The sequence below is a fragment of the Lepidochelys olivacea genome, assembly GCF_965140295.1.
Source record: "Lepidochelys olivacea isolate rLepOli2 genome assembly, chromosome: 6".
Classification (NCBI taxonomy): domain Eukaryota; kingdom Metazoa; phylum Chordata; order Testudines; family Cheloniidae; genus Lepidochelys; species Lepidochelys olivacea.
The window spans coordinates 23807252-23830192 of NC_140416.1; the positions used below are offsets into that span (position 1 = coordinate 23807252).

At 41.1% G+C, this 22941-nt stretch overlaps 1 protein-coding gene across 4 annotated transcripts in view; it reads right to left on the reverse strand.

The window, feature by feature from the left end:
- The window catches only part of NAP1L4 (nucleosome assembly protein 1 like 4), a gene marked incomplete at its 5' end in the record, with an annotated part of 56384 nt that overhangs the window by 18119 nt on the left and 15324 nt on the right, over positions 1–22941 (reverse strand). For all 4 annotated transcript variants that reach the window (XM_084631922.1, XM_084631919.1, XM_084631921.1 and 1 more), the window contains 6 exons: positions 1851–1996; positions 4866–5005; positions 10232–10303; positions 11128–11262; positions 14599–14685; positions 17054–17195. In XM_084631922.1, coding sequence (XP_084488048.1) covers positions 1851–1996; positions 4866–5005; positions 10232–10303; positions 11128–11262; positions 14599–14685; positions 17054–17195 — 722 coding nt within the window. The remainder of the gene's footprint in view (positions 1–1850; positions 1997–4865; positions 5006–10231; positions 10304–11127; positions 11263–14598; positions 14686–17053; positions 17196–22941) is intronic.

Here is a 22941-nt window from a genome sequence, read left to right on the forward strand (position 1 = left end):
AAAGAGAAGGTTGGAGGTTGCCATCAGAGACCAATCTCACATGGTTGGACTCTTATTTACAATCTAGTTAAGTATAGTTTAAAATATTAAACAAGTCTACTTTTTTTTTTTTTAATACCTTCCAACTTTAGCAGTCTGCAGCATTAGGAGAACATATGTGAGAATTATGCATACACTGTATTAAGCGAAATGTGTGCCATTTTCTTTGACCTTACAGCTCACCAGTATCAGTTTGCCAGCACCAAGATTTGTAAGGCATTTGAAGGAGCCACATATTTACTCCAGACAGACAGAATACACACTGGTATAACTTGCAGAAGAAATTTCTCTATGTTAATACAGTTCAAACCATCTTGAATGACATACAACAGTATGTAGTGGCCAAACCTGCAGCCCAGGCTAAATCCTCTTTGCATCGTAACAGCACAAGTGAAACTTAAGTTATTGAGCCACTGGGAATACTCCTATCATAGGGAAATCCTCTAAAGCCAGCTAGCTCTACACCAGCTGGTCCTGCTCCAGAGGCAAGTTTGGGACAAGTGGTGATGTAGCTGGAGTGTGTTCCAGCAACCCTGGGGTCAGCAAAATGGTCTCCAAAGCACCATTCCAGCCAGCATAAGTTTGACCCCTGTTGCAATCTAGAGAAGCCACAGGGGTGCTAATGTGGTCTTTGGATACCCCCAGGGTCAAAGTAGTAAAGTAGCATAATGCCAAATCTGCACTGCTTTTCAGATTATGGAGCTCTGGCATGCCAAAGAATCTAGCCCACTATATTTATATCCTCCCCAACATCCCAAATCCAGGTACAAATCACGCAATTTGTGATTGTCTTGTTTGAAGAAAGTGGATGTTTATATAAAAATAAAATAATGTTTGGTGGCATTACTATTTATATCTTACATAATGTGATAGGTACTTATGAAAAGCCCCATATAAAGAGCAAGGTATTATTATTACTACTCTTATTTCAAGGTATACAAATAGGTGTTCCAAAATATCAAATAGAGACCAAAAAAGAATGCACATAACATATATTAGGATATGGCAGTCACAGGTATGTATTTTATCTCTCTGTATGGCAGATAAACATAACTGCAGAAACCCCCCTGGTGCAAACAGGGCTTACTACCCAGAAAAGGGAAAAGAGCACAAGGCCTCTTGAAGTGCACTAGCAATTTTGCTTAATTTGGTCAGATTAGCACTTGGATACAATGATAGGCACTATAGCAAACCCTAACATAATTACAGGGTGAACAGGATGTAACTACTGAAGTCTTAAGTGAGATTGGTCTATTGAACCGAGATTGGATGTGAAATCTTCACACATTACATCTAGAATAGAAGTATGGAGCCACCCTGTGGTAAAAAGTAAAATATCCTTAAAACTAGTAATATTAAGAACATGGGCCAGGCACAATATGCTAACAAAAGGAGTCCTGTCTACACTGTTCTTCAGCTAATAATTCCCTGTAGAATTAGCTTATTGCTAAATGAGTTACTCTAGCTATAGTTATAGTCAAGGCAAAATCTGAGTTTAGTTATTAGCAAATAACAGCTTTTTCAGGCTAATAAATAGCACTTGTTTCAGGCTCCAGATATTTACAGCGTCAAAACTAGAGTGACAACACCCAGTCTGTTTCAGTACTCTAAAACTCCCCCAATATAAATCCCACTGCTTAGGACTGATATAAATATCTTCAAATGAGTGGCTAAATGTTACCACAGTCACATCATAAAGGCAGAACAACATATAGCCTAAATATAGCCACTGTGAAGAAACTACTTTTGTAAAAACAGAGTTTGGGTAACTGCAAAAATCCAGGTTTTTTTTGCTGCTCAAACAAGCTTACCTTTTATGGGGCTGAAGAAGTTAAAAAAAGAGTCATTGGGTACTTGTTTGGTAATTGTTCGAACTGTGCCTCGACCCTTGTGTTTCTGCTTCTTCTTGATTGTTTTAACTGTAACATTTTTTCCTTTCTTCCATTCAATAGTACACCTAAAAACAGCACAAGGAATAAAGGCTTTAATGCAAAAAGACATTTGGGGGAAGACGGGAAATAAGGCATTTAGTGCAATAAAAATCGAGGCATAGATAATTGAGACGGCTTTACAAAATGCTAAACCTATTTTGAACATATTGAATTTATTAATGTTGTAGTTACAAGGACTAATGTTCAGTGTACAAACCAACATTTTCTTAAATGCAGGAGCCAAATATCTGTTCACACCTTTTTGCACAATTCTGTCAATGAAAAGAAGCTATAAACTTTCTGCATCTGGCCAGGTATTTTGGTTTTGTAAGGGAATCCCTAGGTGCTGTCAGGGAATCCCTAGGTGGGGAAGTGGGGGCATGGCCAGAGTGTCACTATGCTCCTGGCACATTCCCTTTGAGCTGCAGGCAGCCAAGCATAAATTAAGAGACAGTTCAATATCTGCTCATACCAGGGATCAGAGTAGTCCCATTGCACCAAGAATCAGGGAACTGTGAAGGAGAGACAGCCATATTTACAGTCCCCTGCCCTAGTCGTGTGCAAAGCACAGCTTGGACTAAACAACCAAAGAACTGAGCCCAGTGTATACTAAACGAGAAACTGCTTGGTGTTCCGGTCCTTGCTGCCAGAACGTCACCTGACTTGGTTCTCCCTGCACCTCAAGTGAGAGGCTACATCTAGATCAAGTTTAGTCATGACTACTGGTACCACTGAATGAGCTGCAGCATAAACAGTTCTGTCCTAACTGAAACAAACCCTTAATTAAAGAAGGCTGCTTGGCACACTTAGCCAACAGTTCAGTGGCCAAAAACATCTTGTTCCACAGATGGTCTCACAGAACAATTTGATAATTAGCTGTTACATGGATAGGGTCAATGAACAATTGCTTTCTTGCTCTACTGATCCCAGTAATTAAGTGTGGGATCCATGAATGTACTTAGGCACCTAAACCCCTGACTCAGGCTATGTCTACAGTACTGCGCTAAGTCAACCTAAGTTACACTATTCCAGCTACGTGAGTAACGTAGCCGAGGTGGATGCAGTTTAGGTCAATTTACTGTGGTGTCTACACAGCACTGGGTCGATGGGAGACGCTCTCCCGTTGATTTACTTTACGGTCCCTTCATTCCTGGAGGAGTACTGGAGCATGCTCTGCCATCGATTTAGCGGGTCTTCACTAGACCCACTAAATCAGCCCCCAGTGCATTGACTGCAGCAGCGTTTCAGCGCTACCCTACGTAGTGTAGACATAGCCGTAGACACCTAGTCTCCCATTTCAACACCCAAGTTCCAATTCTGGCTCCACTGCGATCCACAAAACTGCCATCAAATCCTGTAGGCACCTAAGCTGATTCGGTGCCTATGTTTTTCAGAGTCAAAAGTTTCCTACTGCATATATTCTTGCCTATGAGCATGCACACTGATGTCTTCCTTTAGGTGTCCAGACACCCATCTCCCACCTAAGTCTCAGAACGATTCACAAACATGGGAAGACAGGTGTTCAGCTGCTTAAATCATGTGTAGGGCCTGATCCAGTAGGCAAGCTCAGATGTCACCTACCAGGTTGGACTCCATTCAAAATCCAGCTGCACGACAATAAGGAAGGGGTGGTGCCCCCTTAGAACTTTTAGTCCAGCAGATAAGAGCACTCAGCTGGAATGTGAGAGACCCACTTCAATTCCCCACTTTCTACCAGAGAGTGGGAGAAAGAATCTGAACAGAGAGGTCTCCCACCTCTCACGAGAGTGCTCTAGCCATTGACCTATGGGATATTCTGAAATGAAACACCTTCCTGTTGAAGCTGTTGCACTCTGAATAAATAAGGAAAGGGTTATTGGAGCAGGGGGCCTGGACCCAGGATCTTCCACCTCCCATGTAGATGTCCTAACTACTGGCATAAAGTGTCCCTCTTACTTTCTCTTTTTTCCACCAGGGGACCCCTGCATCAACTGTTTCCAAATATAAATGTTTGCTTGCAATATTCTGAACACTTGAGGCACATTGGCAGGGTACCTTAGTTTCAGCACACTTGTCAACATACCTCAATCTTCCATGGACCGTGTCAAAAAGGACTTAGAGGATAGCTCATACCTGACTAGGTTTGGAAGGATTACATTTTTATTAGTAAATATTGATTTTGCTGCACACACAAATGGAGAAAAAAATTGCCATTGAAAACAAATTACAGATAGCCAAAGTAAGAAAATGCTATTTGAGAACTCCGAGCTGGATTTAAGGATATTTAATTTGTGTATTCTGACACTGATGTTGACAATTTTTGCATTAATAGTTATAAAGCTTTAACTTTTTGAATCTCAGCATCCACTGTTAATTTATTGTCTGATTCCCCCCCCCCCCTAATTTCCAACCACCGAAAATTTAAATTCATAAGAATCAGGAAAAGATGCTTAAAAATAAATATCCAATTTCTTTTAATTATATAAAAATCAAGTTCTGCCAGGCCTACACGTGACTATTGAAAAGTTTTTTGTTGAACTTCAAGAATGCTAATTTAATGCCAATTGTGATTGTAGTGTTTGTGAGGCAGGCAAATGCCCAATAAGGACTAGACCGAGACCAGCCATTAACTTTGAACCAAAACAACTTTTAGCCACTACCTTCCTGGACTGAATTTGAAAGACTTGTATCCTCACTACTAATCCCTTGAACAGGAGAGGCACAGTTTTAAATGCATATTATATTCCATCTGTACAGAATAAAACTGTTAGAGTTCACTATCTATACTACCAGCTTCATGCTTTCATCCACAAGATTTTTTCCTAGTATCAACCATTACTAAGATAAAAAAATAGAGTCCGGGAGAATACAGACTAGAAGCTCCAAAAATATTTTTAAAACAAAGATTTTCCTTACCCCTCACAATCAACTATTTCAGGGCCTTCAAACGAAAAGGGATCAGTCTTGTCTGGCTCTGACTTCATCTTGTAGGTTTTTGTCAGGACTGAATTAGTAAAGTAGTCATTGGGCTCGAAGTAGAACTCTAATGAGAAAGACTAAAAGACAGGTCCATTATTGTTTTAAACTATACCCGACTTTAAAAAAAAAAAACAACCAAAAAGCCACCACTACCAAAAACAGTAAGATGACCAAATTCTGAACAAATACAGGTAAGAGGAAATTGAAAGAGCATGTGTTAAATACATATCTACTGACTACAGTAATGATTTTTTAAAGTACAATAATTAACAGAAATAGACTTGGATAATACTTTGATCCTCTTTTTAAGAGGAACAGGCATTGCATCTTACTAAGTTTGTAAAACTAAAAAGTTGAGGGGGAGACTTGTAAACTCTGCGGAGTTTATACAAACTCAGCCTTGGCTCTAAAAGTCAAGCTGAGTATCTGTCACTAGTGAGAACCGAGGGGGGGGGGGCGGGCGAGAGAATGTTGGCAAGTAGTAAACTTGCCAGAAAATGCCTTGTGGAGGGATACAAACAATCCACAAATTCAGGTTTAATTAATTTAATAGTTGTGACTAAAAAAAAAAAAAAATGGGCATGAAGGAATGGAATCTTAAAAAAATCAAAACTGTTCATTAAGAAACAAAACATTTTTGTATTTTATTTAAAAAAATTTTTAAAAATTGCAACAAACACTTATACAACCCCACTGAATACTCATGTTACATGGGATAACTGATGGCCATTTTGCCAGCAAAAATCTTACTATTGTTGATTTGTGAGAACATTTGCAGGGCTGGCAGTGTTGTGCAACTAGAAGCAGATCTGAAATGGAATTAGACAACAATGGAATGCCAACACCCTTCCCTCCTCCAGAAAAATAAAAGTTAGTTTTCAGAAAAATACTACAGAATTAAGAAATCCAGATATATAAAAAAATAAGAATGAAGTTATATCAATACTATTTTGTATGGCATCATTACATCTCTCTTCAGGATAACAAATCAGAGCAATATATTAAATGTTCTTTGACATGCGTATAGTTTGAAACCTTCTCCAATTTATTTAGAAAACCACTTACTGAAGTGATATTCTGAAAGTGAATCACTGTAGCTTGAGAGCATAGCACCTAGCTACAGGATCCTGACAGTTAAGACTGGAAGACAATCTCCCCTACAAAATGTGACTAATTTCGCTAAATATTGAAGACTAAGATTTATTGAGGTCATTTGTGAGCAAGATGTATCTGACATTTAAAATAAACTGAACAGAACAAGTTATAGTATGAACATGACTCCTCAGTATCAAGGTTTGATTATATTCCTTTAAAAACTGCCTTTCTTGAACTGCAGCAACTATGCTAAGGTCACATTTGGTCCAAAACAAAAATTACGGATAATTCCATTAGTTAGTTTGCAGCTTATGCCTCTGAAGCAGAGAAACTGTTTTATTAGAATCTGGTAATTCATAACATACTTAGGCAGTGAGTACTTTCTGCAATGAAAAAAATCCCAAGTATTGAAGTTACACACAATGCTGTTACTATTACAAATTAGTGACTCATTTTTCAGAAAGTCACTATTATAAAAGACCAGAGAGCAGTTTTCCTGTAAAGTGGGTAAGAGTTTCAGTGTCTTTTTATGAAGTTTGTCCCAAAGCTAGAAGAGACATTGAGTTTGTCAGTCTTCTGTTATTGGACTTAATGTAGCACTGGAATGGAACCCATTACCAGAAAGATACTGTCAACAGGTTACGAACAGTGCAAATGGCAAGAAAAGAAATTGATTGGTAAAATCTGACCAGCCCTAAAAACCAAGTGTAATTGCAATTTTGTTTAAGCTATTTTAAACTACAGAAAATTAAGCTGAGTGACAGTATGACATTATCTGCAGAACAGAAGAGTTTTAATTAACGTTCTCTGAACTACACTTTAAGAAGTTTTATTTGGATAAAAAAAATCAGAACCCTTTAAAGGGTTTGTTTCTGTGCTCAAACACAACCCACCAAGTTTGGGATCTCCTGGTTGTATCTTAGGTTGGCAGGCAACAGACCATTGTGCATATGGTATTGTATGCCCCTCTGTGACAAACTCACTTGGCATACATCTTGGACCATTCTCCCTGCTTTGAGAGCTCTTTAAGTCTCTCGCTAAAGTTATTAGCGTTGTCTGCCTCAATGGCTACTCCTTCCCTTATATTTTACTCCCTCAATTAGTTTGAGCTATTGTTTTATTTTACAGAGCCGGGGCACCTCACAGAATGAAGTCAAATTATTCTCCAACTCTTGTAATCATTAAAGCTTTTGGGAAAGTCCATCTTTTTTGCTACTTGTCCTGCAATGAAACAAGTCTGGTGTGTGTACACACACCTTTTATTATGGACAACTGCACTGTCACAATACTCAACAATATAAACAGTCACACAATGAAGTGTGAAGAGAGGCTGTGAATAGAAGTTAAAATATTTTTGAGGAAAAAAATTACAGACTAAAGTCAGTTTGCAAGGATTAAAAAACCCAATTGAGTAATTTATTCGACAAACATCCCAGTGTAGCATTTTCAAGCCACAGTAATGTATTAATGCATAAGAACCAGAAAGAAGTTTACTCTGTGGTAGCTGAGAGAAAACAAGATTACTTGTAAATTTGATTTTTCTAAAAATATTCTGACAGGACCCCTGGTCTCAGCTACCTAACAAAACAATGTCAGCTCTAAGCTCTTAGGGTTTTTTCATTTAAGAGCAGTGATAGTAGGTGGAGCATTTGGAAGGCCCTCTCCTGGCCAGCCTGAGCCAGCATGAGTTTGACCATTACCCTTAGAACACTGTAGTCAGTTTCAACTTTGCAGGAAGAAAGCTTCCTCCCTGACATCCATCCCCTTACAAAAAATGTAAAAACAGGGTCAACGTGCAAAAACCAACAACATCGTCAAGAAGTCTGAAGGGACATGAGCAAGAATCTTGTCAGAATGATACTTTCAAAAAAGCAGTTACAGGCAAGTACTTTTGCCTTCTCTAAAGAAGATACTCCAGGAATGAAATTCAGAGGGATGGAAAGAAACTTCAGGGAGGTTGTGGTCTCCTCCATCCCATCCCACAAAAGATTTTTTTTTTTTTTTTTTTTTTTTTTACAAACAGACAACAAATAGGCCAGGGGTTCTCAAACTGTGGGTTGGGACCTCAAAGGGGGTCGTGAGCCCATTTTAATGAGGTTGCCATGGCTGGCTTAGATTTGCTGGGGCCAAAGCTGAAGACCAAGCACCACCACCCAGGGCCAAAGCCAAAAGAGCATGAGCCCTGGATTTCGGGGCTCAGGTTACAGGCCCCCCGCCTAGAGCGGAAGACCTCTGGCTTCAGCTTTGGCGCTGGGGTACTGGGGCTTGGACTTTGGCCCTTCCTATTCAGGATGGTGGGGCTTGGATGGTCTCGGGCTTCGGTCCCTTCTGGAGTCGTGTAGTAATTTTTCTTGTCAGAAGGGTCACAGTGCAATGAAATTTGAGAACCCCTGAACTAGGCCAGCCAGTGATGCCTGAATAGGTATTTTAAAAACACACACAGAACAAAGACCTCCCCAAAATATCCAGGATAACACAGGTAGCCTGAAGGATGTACCAGTTAAACAACAAACAACAAAAACCACACACTCATGAGATGTTTAGCCACTTTAAGTAAGGGACACCCTGAAAGAACAGGAATTCCACAGTACAGAAATCCAAACAAGTACAAAAACAAGTTATGCGGTGTTAAGGCACCAAAATGGGATTTCCTTATGGAAACTGAATGCAAGCAATTACGTTTTGCAAATGTTGCTGCCTTGCAGATGTCCATGACAAACATCTTTGAGACAAGCAGTGCTTGATTCAAAAGAGGATTGGCATGACCTACTGTCAAGGCAATGACTTCTATTATAATAAAAAGAAAAGGAGTACTTGTGGCACCTTATTCTCGTTACAGCGTGTATGGTAACACCCATTGTTTCATGTTCTCTGTGTATATAAATCTCCCTACTGTATTTTCCACTGAATGCATCCGATGAAGTGAGCTGTAGCTCGCAAAAGCTTGTGCTCAAATAAATTTGTTAGTCTCTAAGGTGCCACAAGTCCTCCTTTTCTTTTTGTGAATACAGACCAGCACGGCTGCTACTCTGAAACCTATTTCAATAAACGGTCTCAAAAATTGTAGATTTACAGTTGAAGTCCATGAATACTCTCTGGTGTAGTTGCCAAGACTTTGGCTTCCTGATAACCTAGATGTTTTAAAGTTCAATCATGATGAGCCAGACATACTGATTTAAGTTAATTTCTGAAGGTAAGCGCCAAATGATTCCCTGCGTGTGCTCATTTATAAACTCCACTAGTAGTTTAGCTTTTTCCTTCCACAGATAAGATTGCACTAGAAGCTTGACAAACTGTAAAAAAAAAAGTGAAGTCAGTACACATCTATGCAGCAGCTAGGAGGTATAATTCCCAGCTCAGGTAGACTTAAGCATGCTAGCTCGGCTTAAGCTAGAAACAACAAATAGCAATGTGACCATGGAGCCATGGGTTGCAGCTCAGGCTAACCACACAAGTATGACTGCAGCAGGTTGAGTGGGACTACTTAAATGGGTAACAAACTGCTGTGGCCACCCAGCTATTTTAGGCATTAGCATGAGCTTAGCTAGTGTGTATGTATGTCTATTTGAGCTGGGAATCACTTCTCCCAGCTGCTGTGTTGATATTAACTTTAAGTGTATATTTATCTGGAAAAAAATGTTTCTAAGTGCAGTTTAAAAAGTTTATATAAAAATATCTTTCATTCAAAATTTTGTATTTTTCCATCTCTACCATATTTTTCATTACTACTTTAAATTAACAACTTACGTCACACTGATTTCCATTTTTTATTTTGGGGAAGGTATAGTTTTTCTAATGTGATGAACAGTACACATGATTCTTTTTGAATAACATTCACTAAATATGGCATAAGTAGCTGTTTCAATTTTTCAATACAAAAATTAGTTCACTCTTTTTAAACCTAAGTAAAGGGGCAACAAGAGGAGGTAGAATAGAGTTGAAGGTGATGATAAAGACTGACTAGACTACAAGACAAAGGGCAAGAAAAACGACTACAAATCTGTGCTAAGAACGTGAAGCTTGGAATCTTTAGTCAGAGCAGTATACCCCATATCTTCACACTGATGGCTGTATGCAGGGAGAGATCAAAAACATATTGAACCATCGCCCGTCGCTACTGTGTGCTATTTAAAAAAAAAAAAAAAAAAAAAAAAGACAAAACACCACACAAAAAAAAACAAACAAACCAAAAAACAAACAATACGTACCATAGGCTGTCCAGGTTCAGAAAATTTCACTTTAATATCCTGCAGGTGTTTTAAGATTGGTTCATCATATTCCTAAACAGAAAGGGAAAAAAGTTTGAGTAGGCAGTATTTCGAAAAGCAAATTTTAATCTAAATTAGCTCACTTCAGAGCAGTGAGCTATGTAGAACCTAGTAATTTGATCACAAGTTTGTGATAAATTTGAAATTCAGATCCAAGTTCTCTGAAGTTAGTTTAGAACTGTCATTTGCCAAATTCTCATTTGTTGAAATCTGTCATCTTATCTTTGAAGTTAAAGTTGCCATCTCCTGGGGTAGCATGTGACTGAAAATTAAACTTCTTGGAAGATGAAAAATCCAATTACTACTTCCACTGCGAAGCAGAGGCATGACATGACAGATGTATAAAAATGACTGGTTTTAGGGGATTATTCCAAAATATTAACAGAAAGTTAATAGGATAAATTGTATAAGGGCAGAATGCAACAAAATGTATCAAATATACAAATACAGTCCAATACAGGGAGGCACAGCCTCCCCTAACCCGCCCTCCATACAATTTCCGAAACCCAATGTGGCCCTCAGGCCAAAAAAAAAAGTTTGCCCACCCCGACCTAAACCTTTATGAAATAAAGTGGCAAAAACGTATGGGAATAATTGTTTTGTGAGTAGACTGTGAATATATGCTCTAATGGATGCAGAACTAATTGCAATAACCAGTTTCCAAACAGCTTAGATCTTATTTATCAAAAACTTTCACTTAGTAACAAACAAAGAACCAGGTAAAGGATTCGCAAGAACTGCAAGCTCTCGGTTACTCACATCTTCCTCAAGAATCATCTAGTAATTGGGGAAAAAAAAGCAGGTGAAGTTAGCTTTTTCAAATGGAATTAGCTTACCTGTACTAATTCACTTAGCATATCTACATTTCTAAAGATTGTAAACCAGAAGTCTGGAATTCCTTTGGGATTTGACTCTTCTGCTGCGGCTGCTGCTTCTTTCTCTTCTATTACTACTTTGTTTTTGAGGTCTCCCTATGAAGTAAACATAGAAGTGTTTAAGAAAAGCACAAACTCTCCATAATTAAGAGCCTTCCACACTTAGTATAAAAAACTACAGTAAAACCTCAGAGTTACAAACTGACCAGTCAATCACACACCTCATTTGGAACCGACAGTAAGCAATCAGGCAGCAGCGTGCGTACACATGCATGCACCAGCAAATACAGTACAGTACTGTTTAAACAAACTACTAAAAAAGGAAAGGGAAAGCAGCATTTTTCTTCTGCAAAGTAAAGTTTCAAAGGTATATTAAGTCAATGTTTAGCTGTAAACTTTTCAAAGAACAATAATGTTTTGTTCAGAGTTACAAACAACTTCCATTCCTGGAGGTGTTTGTAACTCTTAAGTTCTCCTGTAGATGCTTAAAATGCTGTCAGATTCCTGAAAATTGTGACTTGAAAGTTCATTCTTAGAGATGGTTTTAAACCAAGACAGTCAATTCCACTTACAAATCACATCAAACAGATCCCATGTTGATTTACAACTGTCTTTCCATATTTGTAAATTTTAAAGTACTTACAACTGCTGCTGGTTTGGCACTAGTTTAAAGTGCTTTCAATTTACATGGAATTCTTGACAACAAGATACAAACAGATAAGTTTCCAATTTCACTCGCTATACTCAGGGTTTTGGTTTTTTTTTTAAATACACTAAAATAATAAAACCTAAAGACAGGTACATGCCTAAACTAAGTGGATGTACTACTGTTCTACAGGGCAAGACCTAGACCAATTCTCTGTTTGTCATTTTCACTGTGCTTTGCCTAAAATTTAAATTGGTAGCTTGTGGGGCAGCGACTGTCTTTCCAAGTCTTCTAGGAAAGACCTGGCAAATTTATGGCTGCTATAAAAGTCATGACAATGTAATAATGAAAAGTACCTACAGAATATACTGTCCGGGTTCTTCTCTTTGGGGTACAACTCCACAGTCTTCAAATATATTAAAAGATATATGAAAGCTGCTCGTTGTATGTTGAAATTTTTTTTTTTTTTTTTTTAATACAGAACTAAAATTCAGCATGGGATTGTGCTAATACACGCCCCTGCTACTGTGCCCTCATCCAACACCACAGCAAATCCAGTTCTTGATCATGAAGAAATCTGCTGCTTTGCACTCCCACCACTAGGAAGCATCACCAGAAGCTCTTAAAATTGGCTCCAACAAGATCTGCTATTTGAGTGATGAGTCAAGAGCAGGGAACAGCAATTTATTACTACTACCAGAGGATCAAATTCGGGCAATATTTACAGCAATTCATAAGATTAATTGAACTTGTGTATATACATAAGAATAGGTAAAAAAGGAAGTCTCAAAGCACTACAAACTTCAGTTGCTTGAGGACTACTGGAAGTTACCAAAAGGTGGTCCTCAACACATGCCAGTAATTTCATAAACTGTTGCCACTCATCCCATAGATTTAGACACCTTGTCGTTTGTGCTTGTGGTAGTATTGTGGATTACCATCAAATACAATGACTAGTAAATATAGAATGAGGGTAGTATTAATTTTGCAAAGAGATAAGAATGACTAAAGAAAATGGAGAACAAGTCAGGAAGAAAGGAAAAAGTGCATACGTGCGAAGAGTGAAAAGCAACACAAACTTTTTTAAATTTAAAGACATTTCTTCCCCTCAGAAAGGTTTAAAAAAAAAAAAAAAAACAACTTTGAGAGTTCCTAAAACTCATTAAATATAAATGTAATGTGCTGAAGCTATAGAAGAGCCTTCTTAAAACTAAATATTTTCTACAACACAGAGAATATATAAAGATCCAGCAGCCAGCATGCTTTTTATTGGAATAAAACTTGCTTTTACAATACACTTTACCAAAGTATGAGCTATTTGTCAAATCCATACTCATAGTACTAAAAGCTAGTTATGTCCCCCAAAATAAAGAACAGCCAGCTAGCTAGCCAGCCTTCTCTTTCTTTGGTGATTTATGTAGCACTGGAATGGAACCCATCAGCAGAAAGATACTGTCAACAGGTTACGAACAGTGCAAACGATAAGGAATAACAGCCATTAAACAGTATTGGCTGATGGCAATATACTGGTGTAAAAATTCAGTAAATTTCTGAAATTTAAATTTTAAATGGAGACTTTGAGGCCAGAAGTGACCACCATGATCATCCAGCCTGACTTCCTGCATACTGCAGGCTACAGAACCTCACCCATCCACTCCTGTAGTAGGGTCATAACCCTGGATGAGTTACTGAAGTCCTCAAATCTTCATTTAAAGACTTCAAAGTTACAGAGAATCCACTATTTACTCTAGTTCAAACCTGCAAGTGACCAGTGCCCCAAGCTACAGAGGGAGGCAAAAAAAAAAAAACAGAACAAAAATAGGCTCTCTTCTAACATGACCTGGGGAAAAATTCCTTCCCAAACCCAGATATGACAATCAGTTAAACGCTGAGTATGTGGTCAAAATCCATCACTGACACAGATCTGGTAAAGTTACCTGTAGTAACTCAGAGCCCTCCCCATCTGTTGTCTTGTCTCCAACTGTTGGAGACATTGTCTACAATGGCATATGGGCAAGCCACGACTGCTTTTAGCAATCTCATCATACCATCCCCTCCACAGACTTACCACGTTCAGCCTTAAAACAGATTAAGTTTTCCCCCCTCCCCAACTCCCTTTAGAAGGCTATTTCAGAACTTCACAGGATTCTATCCATCCAAGTAGTGTCTAATTTCAAGCCTGATCTTACTGATGGCCAGTTTATATCCATTTGTTCTTGTGCCAACACTGGCCCTTAACTCCTCTCCCTTCCTGTTATTTAAATTAATTCTTCTTAAGTATTTTTGCTAACATGAAAAATTAAAAGCAAACTGGATTATGATTTTAGAACACTGAATAAAGTTTGGATTTGTCTATGTAAACATTTAGTTCACAGCAAGCTAGAGTGAGAAGCTACGCCACACTAGCCTTCCGTGGACTAACTATCTGTGTGGACCCTGCTGACACACATTAACAGTTTGATAATACGCTTTAATCTTGTCCTCTTTGAAAAAGGGTGGATATCAAAGAGCATTAACAAACTGTTAATACATGTCAGCAGGGTCCACAGACAGTCTATGGTGGGCTCGAACAGGATAGATTAAATTCACAGCCCAACTTGCCATGAACTAATTGTTCATGTAGACAAGTCCTATATGTCATTGTGTTCAGTCCATGCATGTGCTTATTACAAGAGTCTATACGAAATCTAGATTTTGGAGAGATTAGATTTAAGATAGTATCTTTCAGGCTATATAAACAAAATTAGTACTTTATCAAATTTTCAAACTAATTAGTTTCTACTCACAGCTAGTTTTTCTTCCTCCTCATTTTCACTGTGCCACTCTGACTCTGCATCTGTAGGTTCAGCCTCACCAATGACAAAGTCCCTTCTCTGCACAAAAGAATTATACATTTAAGGGAGAAAATATTAAAGCAGTAATTAACGGTTACTCTGAACAATTCCCTGGGATGCTATAAAAGCCTGGGCAAAATTACTGCCTCTGGCAAAATACAAAATTAATTCTCTCATAACGACTCCCAGCTTGCAAAACAATCCTCAAAAAAAACCAAGGAAAACAATTGACTCACTACTAGGATAGTGAAGTATCCCTGATTATTAGGGTAAGAGCATGAAGGTAACAGACAACTTATTAGGGTGGTTACCACATATATTAACAGTAAGTTACAACATAAATGAACAAAACAGAACTAGATTTACTTATCTTTAAAGTGAAAACAATAGAAGTGAAAGTCACAATTGTCTGTTTTGTACTTACTACAATTTCATTAGGTATCACCGAATGTCAGCAAAAATAACTTTTAGCTCACGTACTTTGGCTATAAAAAAAAAGTTCCATCAAATACAGTCTCATTGTTCCTACTCTTGCATAGCAGTTGGGGTATGTCTGCAAATAAACCACAATAGCAGTGCAGCTGTGCTGCTATAGCATTTCAGGGAAGATACTACCTACGCCGACGGCAAGGCTTCTCCCATCGACTTAGCACAGTCTACAGTGGGGGTTAGGTTGGTTTAACTGCATAGCTCAGAGGTGCTGAGTTTTCATACCCCTAGGTCAGTATAACTGTCGCTTAATTTCCTAGTATAAACCAGGCATCAGTTTCACTTTTGCTAGAGATCCTTACACACAACAGGGGAGCAGAAAAAGTTTCATACAAAAGAGCCAAATCCTCAGCCACAGCAGAGGATCACAGCACTGGAGAGGAAAGATGGAGACTGCAAAGATGGTATGAAGTTCACTTTTTCACTGGCTCTGTACCAGACAAGTCCTCAACTTAACTTTGGAGCAGCCTAATGGCTGAAGTTACACAGGCTGCCAACACCACCAAGAGGCTGAAAATGCAGCCAGAGACCAGCAGGGTTTAGTAAAAGCACCAGCCACATTCACTTGGCCAAAAGCAAGTAGAGCTAGTGCAAAACCAGTATACTAGCTCTACGTCACCAGAAGATTCCCCAACACTAGTATGAGCCTCCTTGAGCCAGATTCTGCCAATGCTCCAGAGTAGAGAAGCTGTGCTCCATCTGAGAATCTGTCCCACTATCAAAAACTGGAGTGTTTTTTATATGGTCAATGTCAGGAAATTCAGTGCCACAAATACACTTCACATTTAAGAGAAGTTCAATTATAATCCTATCGATTATACAGAAAAATGCATTAGCTATGCAAAGAAAAAGACGACACGAACAGATAGAGGATGAAATTGTCTCCAAAAAGAGTTCATTATTATTTATATCTAACATGGTAAACGTTTTTACCCAAAGCTAAAACTGAGGTAAGAACCAAAAGTTGACATTAACAAGCAGTCTGTTGTACTAAAGAATGTTCTCCACCAATTAAAGGAATTCTTCTGTCAAAGAGAAGAATCTTTGTCTACTTTGTGTAGAGGTCTACATTTAAGAAAAAATGTACACCCCCCCCACCTCCTGAAAGGTTTTTGCTATTTTCTCATTATTGAATGTAAACCAAAGAAAGCGTGACTTATGAATATGGTCATAGCATCAGTTTGGTTTGTATGTTGTTTTGGTTTTTGAAACAATTTTTAAAGCAAGGAGGCTGGGATCTAGAAAAGTTGCTAAAATGTACTATCTAGTACAGTTCTAATAAACCCAAGAGCCGAAGTATAGGATATGCTATATAAACTATATACCTTCTTTTATACCCAGTAACAAGTTCAGGAATCTGACAGGGATTTTCCAGGTATTGCCTTGTTTTGTTAGCCCGTTTCATTCCTTTAGGAGGTTTTGTTTGTTTTTTAACATATAGTCAACTTGTCTGCATGCCAGACCTTGCAGAAGAAGATCTAACTGGCTGACTGATGCTGGAGTAGTGATATCAAAAACATGCTTTAGATATGCGATTGCATCTGCTATAGAATCCTTAAAATGGACAAATTGTCTACAAGTCTTCGAGTTTTTAATACAATCAGAGGAGTAGAAAAGAGTGCTTTACACAGCTCTCCAGCAGTTCTCCTCTTCAGAGGTACTAAAGGAGTAATTAACTCCAGCCTTTATCACTGGAAGTATAGTTTTTACAATATGGAACATCTGATAGGATGAGAAAAGAACAAGGGCTAGAGTTCTAGATTGGTAATCCAAGCTTTGCTTTAAGGCAGCTGGAGGGAAAAAAAAATACAGGGAAAGGAGAGATAATTTGTTTCTATTTTACTCTTCTCTATTTACCGCCAAACAAAGGAAATTAGAGAAAACAGCAATTTTGAGAAGATCATTATAGTCTTCCTACCTTATCGAAAAGGGGTTGATAGAGGGCTGCATATTTTCTCTCTAAATCATGAACTTCTTCATAAAATTTAGCTTCTATATGGGCACACTTCACCTGGAGTTGTTTCAAGGCATCAATTCTTCTTTTTACTGCTTTTGGTAACCTAGAAATAAACAGCTCTGTAAGTCTAGAAGGTTAGCTTCTTCACATCTAATATTCATTGTACATTATCCTGATATTATAGCTATACTCTTTAGTCATAGGAAGGTTTAGTTTATTCATAAACCCCCCACACATACACGTTCCTTTTTTAAAAAGGCATTTAAAAGCTTTATAAGAATCTTTTCTTATCCATGTTGTCCTTGATACTATTATCTTCCATCCCCTAGACCATCAACCTCCCCAATATTTCAGATGGCAGAAAATAACTTTTTTTTACATCCAAGTTTGTGCAATTACAACGACCCCTCTATGGAAAATTGTGTATTTTGTAGAGAAAAGCATGTATTCAGGGGCTGTACCCTGAAATACACCTCTACCCCGATAATAACGCGGTCCAATATAATGTGAATTCAGATACAACACAGTAAAGCAACGCTCTGGGGGGGCAGGGCTGCGCGCTCCGGTGGATCAGCGCATCAGTGTGTTAAGAGTGTCGGGCCAGGGCCGAAGGATGGATAATGGGGCCATGGGGGAGAACGGGAACAGGGGTCGATTCAGACATGCAGGGGCAGCGTGGCAGGGCTGCAGCAGGGCTCGGCCAGGCTGCAGCGACCTGGGGTGGCTCATGGTTGGAAGTTCATGCCCCAGCCCGGGTGCCTGCAGCCAGAGGGAGCAGGTCTGTGCTGCAGCCCAGACCCCAACTCCGTGCCCTAGCCAGGGGGTGCTGCACGCTCCGCCAGGCTGGGCGGTTTTGCCACCGCTTCGCTCAGCCCCTGCCTCCCTCATGCTCCCCCGCCCGAGACCCTCTGCCCCTACTAACAAAAATGATTTAGTTTGCAAGTTTACAAACATTTTTATCCTAAAGGAATAAAAATATATCTTTCCTTGTAAAATTTGAAAAGCACATTATTCCTTGTACACTCTAATCCCTCTACTCTGACATAACGTGGTTTCACCTAGAACGTGGTAAGATTTTTTGGCTCCCGAGGACCGTGTTATATCGGGATAGAAGTGTATATAAATATATACATTGACAAAACAAAGGCCAAATTCCCAGATACGAACCAAACCTCCAAAAGCTTCCCTGAACAGATTAGCCTGTTCTCACACAGAAAGAAAAGTTCCAGAAGTGTTGAACCTTCACTTTATATCCTAGTACTGACCCTAGAGAACTCAGTTCTAAAAACCAAGCATAACCCAGTGAGAAGACAGATGATGATAGAAGCAATCTGGGCCCTAGTCTACACTACGATTTTAGGTTGAATTTAGCAGCATTATTTCGATTTAACCCTGCACCCGTCCACACGATGAAGCCATTTACTTAGACTTAAAGGGCTCTTAAAATTGATTTCTGTACTCCTCCCCCGACGATGGGATCAGCACTGAAATCGACCTTGCCATTTCGAATCTGGGGTAGTGTGGTCGCAATTCGACGGTATTGGCCTCCGGGAGCTATCCCAGAGTGCTTCATTGTGACCTCTCTGGACAGTGCTCTCAACTCAGATGCACTGGCCAGATAGACATGAAAAGGCCTGCGAACTTTTGAATCTCATTTCCTGTTTGGCCAGCATGGCAAGCTGCAGGTGAGTGCAGATCTCATCAGCAGAGGTGACCATGATGGAGTCCCAGAATCGCAAAAGGGCTCCACCATGGACCGAACGGGAGGTACGGGATCTGATGGCTGTATGGGGAGACTAATCTGTGCTATCAGAACTCTGTTCCAAAAGACGAAATGCCCAAACATTTAAAAAAAAACAAACTCCAAGGGCATGAAGGACAGAGGCCATAACAGGGACCCGCAGCAGTGCCGCATGAAACTTAAGGAGCTTGGGCAAGCCTACAAAAAACCAGAGAGGCTAACGGCCGCTTGGGGTCAGAGCCCCAGACATGCTGCTTCTATGATGAGCTCCATGCCATTCTAGGGGGTGAAGCCACCAGTACCCCACCCCTGTGCTTTGACTCCGTCAATGGATTATCACGCAACAGGGATGCGCATTTTGGGGATGAGGAAGGTGATGAGGAGGAGGTTGAAGATAGCGCACAGCAAGCAAGCAGAGAAACTGTTTTCCCTGAGAGCCAAGAATTGTTTCTTACCCTGGACCTTGAGCCAGTACCCCCCAAACCTACCCAAGGCAGGCTCCCGGACCTGCCACGCAGAGAAGGGACCTCTGGTGAGTGTACCTTTGTAAATATAATACATGGTTTAAAAGCAAGCGTGTTTAATGATTAATTTGCAGCCAGTACAGCTACTGGAAAAATCTGTTAACGTGTCTGGGGATGGAGTGGAAATCCTCCAGGGACATCTCCATAAAGCTCTCCTGGAGGTACTCCAAAAGCCTTTGCAAAAGGTTTCTTGGGAGGGCAGCCTTATTCCATCCTCCATGGTAGGACACTTTACCAAGCCAGGCCAGTAGCATGTAGTCTGGAGTCATTGCATAACAAAGAATGGCAGCGTATGGTCCCGGTGTTTGCTGGCATTCAAGCAACATCCGTTCTTTATCTCCGTGTTATCCGCAGGAGAGGGCTATCATTCATGGTCACCTGGTTGAAATACGGGAATTTTATTAAGGGGACATTCAGAGGTGGGGGGAGGGGTGAAGTGATCATCCCAGAGATGTGGGGGAGGGGTGGGGTTAAGTTGGTTTGTGCTGCACTTTAACCTGAAAACTGCAGCCCCTCCTTTTAAACTGCCAACCCAACAGCTGTTTGGTATGGGAAATGAGGGCACTGCTGTTTGAAACCATTTCCAAGTTATGAAGGTTAAAGAAGCCGAAAGACTGTGACTTACCATGGCTGCCTGCAAGCCGAATTCTGTTGCTCGCTGGCCCTGCGTGTGCGATCTCCCACACCAAACCGGCAGACCCTCAATATAAGAGGCAAAATGCGACCTTGTACCGAAGGCACATGTGCTATGTAATGTTAACAGCAAGGTTCAGCCTGAAAGAGTCTACCCATTGTTCTCTAAAATGTGTCTTTTTAACTACTACTCTCCCTCCCTCCCCCCCCACAGCTGCAAATGTTTCAACGCTAACACTATCATCTCCTTCCCAGAGGCTAGCGAAGATTAGAAGGCAGAAAAAAAAAAAACAAAAAAACACACACTGGTGAGGAAATGTTCTCTGAGCTCATGCAGTCCTCCCACACTGAAAGAGCCCAGCAGAATGCATGGAGGCAGACAATGTTAGAGTCCAGGAAAGCACAATGTGAACGCGAGGACAGGTGGCGGACTGAAGATGATAGATGGCATCAGCTTGTTGACAGAAAGCAGGAGTCAATGCTGAGGCTACTGGAGGATCAAACAGATATGCTCCGGCGTATGGTTGAGGTGCAGGAAAGGCAGCATGAGCACAGACCCCCGCTACAGCCTGTGTAACCAACTGCCCTCCTCCCCAAGTTCCATGGCCTCCTCACCCAGAAGCCCAAGAACGTGCCCTCCTGTACTCTAACCGCTCTGGTGTCTGGCTGTGTGTAATCAGCGGCCAGGCGATTTGCCTCAACCTCCCACCCTGCCATAAACATCTCCCCCTTACTCTCACAGATATTGTGGAGCACACAGCAAGCAGTAATAACAATGGGAATATTGGCTTCGCTGAGGTCTGAGTCAGTAAACTTCGCCATCGCACTTTTAAACGTCCAAATGCACATTCTACCACCATTCTGCACTTGCTCAGCCTATAGCTGAATAACTCCTGACTACTGTCCAGGCTGCCTGTGTATGGCATTAAGGGGTAGGCTGGGTCCCCAAGAATAACGATAGGCATTTCAACAACCCCAATGGTTATTTTCTGGTCTGGGAAGAAAGTCCCTTGCTGCAGCTGTTGAAACAGACCAGAGTTCCTGAAGATGCGAGCTTCATGCAGCTTTCCCGGCTATCCCGTGTTGATGTTGCTGAAACATCCCTTGTGATCCACCAGTGCTTGCAGTACCACTGAAAAGTACCCCTTTCAGTTTATGTACTTGCTGCCTTGGTGCTCCGGTGCCAAGATAGGGATATGGGTTCCATCTATTGCCCCACCACAGTTAGGGAATCCCACTGCAGCAAAGCCATCCACTATGACCTTCACAATTCCCAGAGTCACTACCCTTGGCAGCAGCAGCTCAGTGATTGCGCTGGCTACTTGAATCACAGCAGCCCCCAATCCAAATTGATTCTTGACTGACCGGTAGCTGTCTGGCATTGCAAGCTTCCACAGGGCTATCACCACTCACTTGTGACCTCTGAGGGCTGCTCTCATCTTGGTATTCTGGCGCTTCAGGGCAGGGGAAAGCCAGTCAAAGTTCCATGAAAGTGCCCTTATGCATGCAAAAGTTTCACAGCCATTGGGAATAGTCCCAGACCTGCAACACTGCGGTCCCACCAGTCTGTGCTTGTTTCCCAGGCCCAGAATCAGCGTTCCACGGCATGAACCTGCCCCATTATCACCATGATGTCCACACTGCCGGGGCCCATACTTTGAAAGAAGTCTGTGTCCATGTCCTCACTCTCCTCACTGCGCTGCCATTGCCTATTCGCCTGCTTTTGCAGATTCTGGTTCTGTGTACACTGCTGGATAATGCACGTGGTGTTTAGAACAGTCATAACTGCTGTGGTGATCTGAGCGGGCTCCATGTTTGCCGTGGTACGGCGTCTGCAGGAGCGCAGAGTCACAGCGGAAGCAGCGAGTGGATGACAATGCTGACAGCAATATGGCGCCCACACAGAAAAAGGCACGAAACAATTGTTGGCTGTTGCTTTCACGGAGGGAGGGAGGGGGGAGCAAGGGGTAGGCTGGCAGTAGATGGTGCAGTACGACTGCTGGCTGTCATTGTCTCCTGGGTGCTCGTGGTGCTGCTGGCTGGGACAGCAGCCTGAGGCAGAATGGCCCCCTCAAGGATTGAACTCACAACCCTGGGTTTAGCAGGCCAGTGCTCAAACCACTGAGCTATCCCTCAGCAAATATTCCAGGCAGGATTGAATCTCCATTAGATAAAACTTAAAGAGAATGACCTGAGTCACTCCCATGTCTGCCCTGGCGTCCCGACAGACCTCACCAAGGCCAGCCAAGAGCACCCAGGAGACGACGAGGACGGCTACCAGTCGTAATGCACCGTCTGCTGCCACAAGGCAATGAGCTGCTGCTGTGTAGCAATGCAGTCCCGCATCTGCCAGCGCCCAGGAGACATATGGTGACAGTGAGCTGAGCGGACTCCATGCTTGCCATGGTATGGTGTCTGCACGGGTAACCCAGGAAAAGAGGTGCAAAACGATTGTCTGCCGTTGCTTTCATGGAGGGGTGCGAGGGGGCCTGACGACACGTACCCAGAACCACCCGCGACAATGTTTTTTTGCCCCATCAGGCATTGGGATTTCAACCCAGAATTCCAATGGGCCGTGGAGACTGCGGGAACTGTGGGATAGCTACCCACAGTGCAACGCTCTGGAAGTCAACGCTAGCCTCAGTTCTGTGTATGCACTCCGCCGACTTAATGGTCTTCAGTGGGGACACACACAATAGACTGTATAAAATATATTCCTAAAAAAACGACGACTTCTATAAATTAGACCTAATTTCGTAGTGTAGACATAGCCTCAGAGAAGTGATCTAAAACCCAGTTAAGGGGAATTGAAGTTTGACATAAAAGCCAAGTCAAGTTAAGAAACTAAACACTAAAGTGAACTACTCTCCTATCAGGATGCAATCTTAAGTTAATAGTTTGTGGAACTGATCTAGGACAATTTGTGTCATCCTCTCTAAGATGTTGGCCAT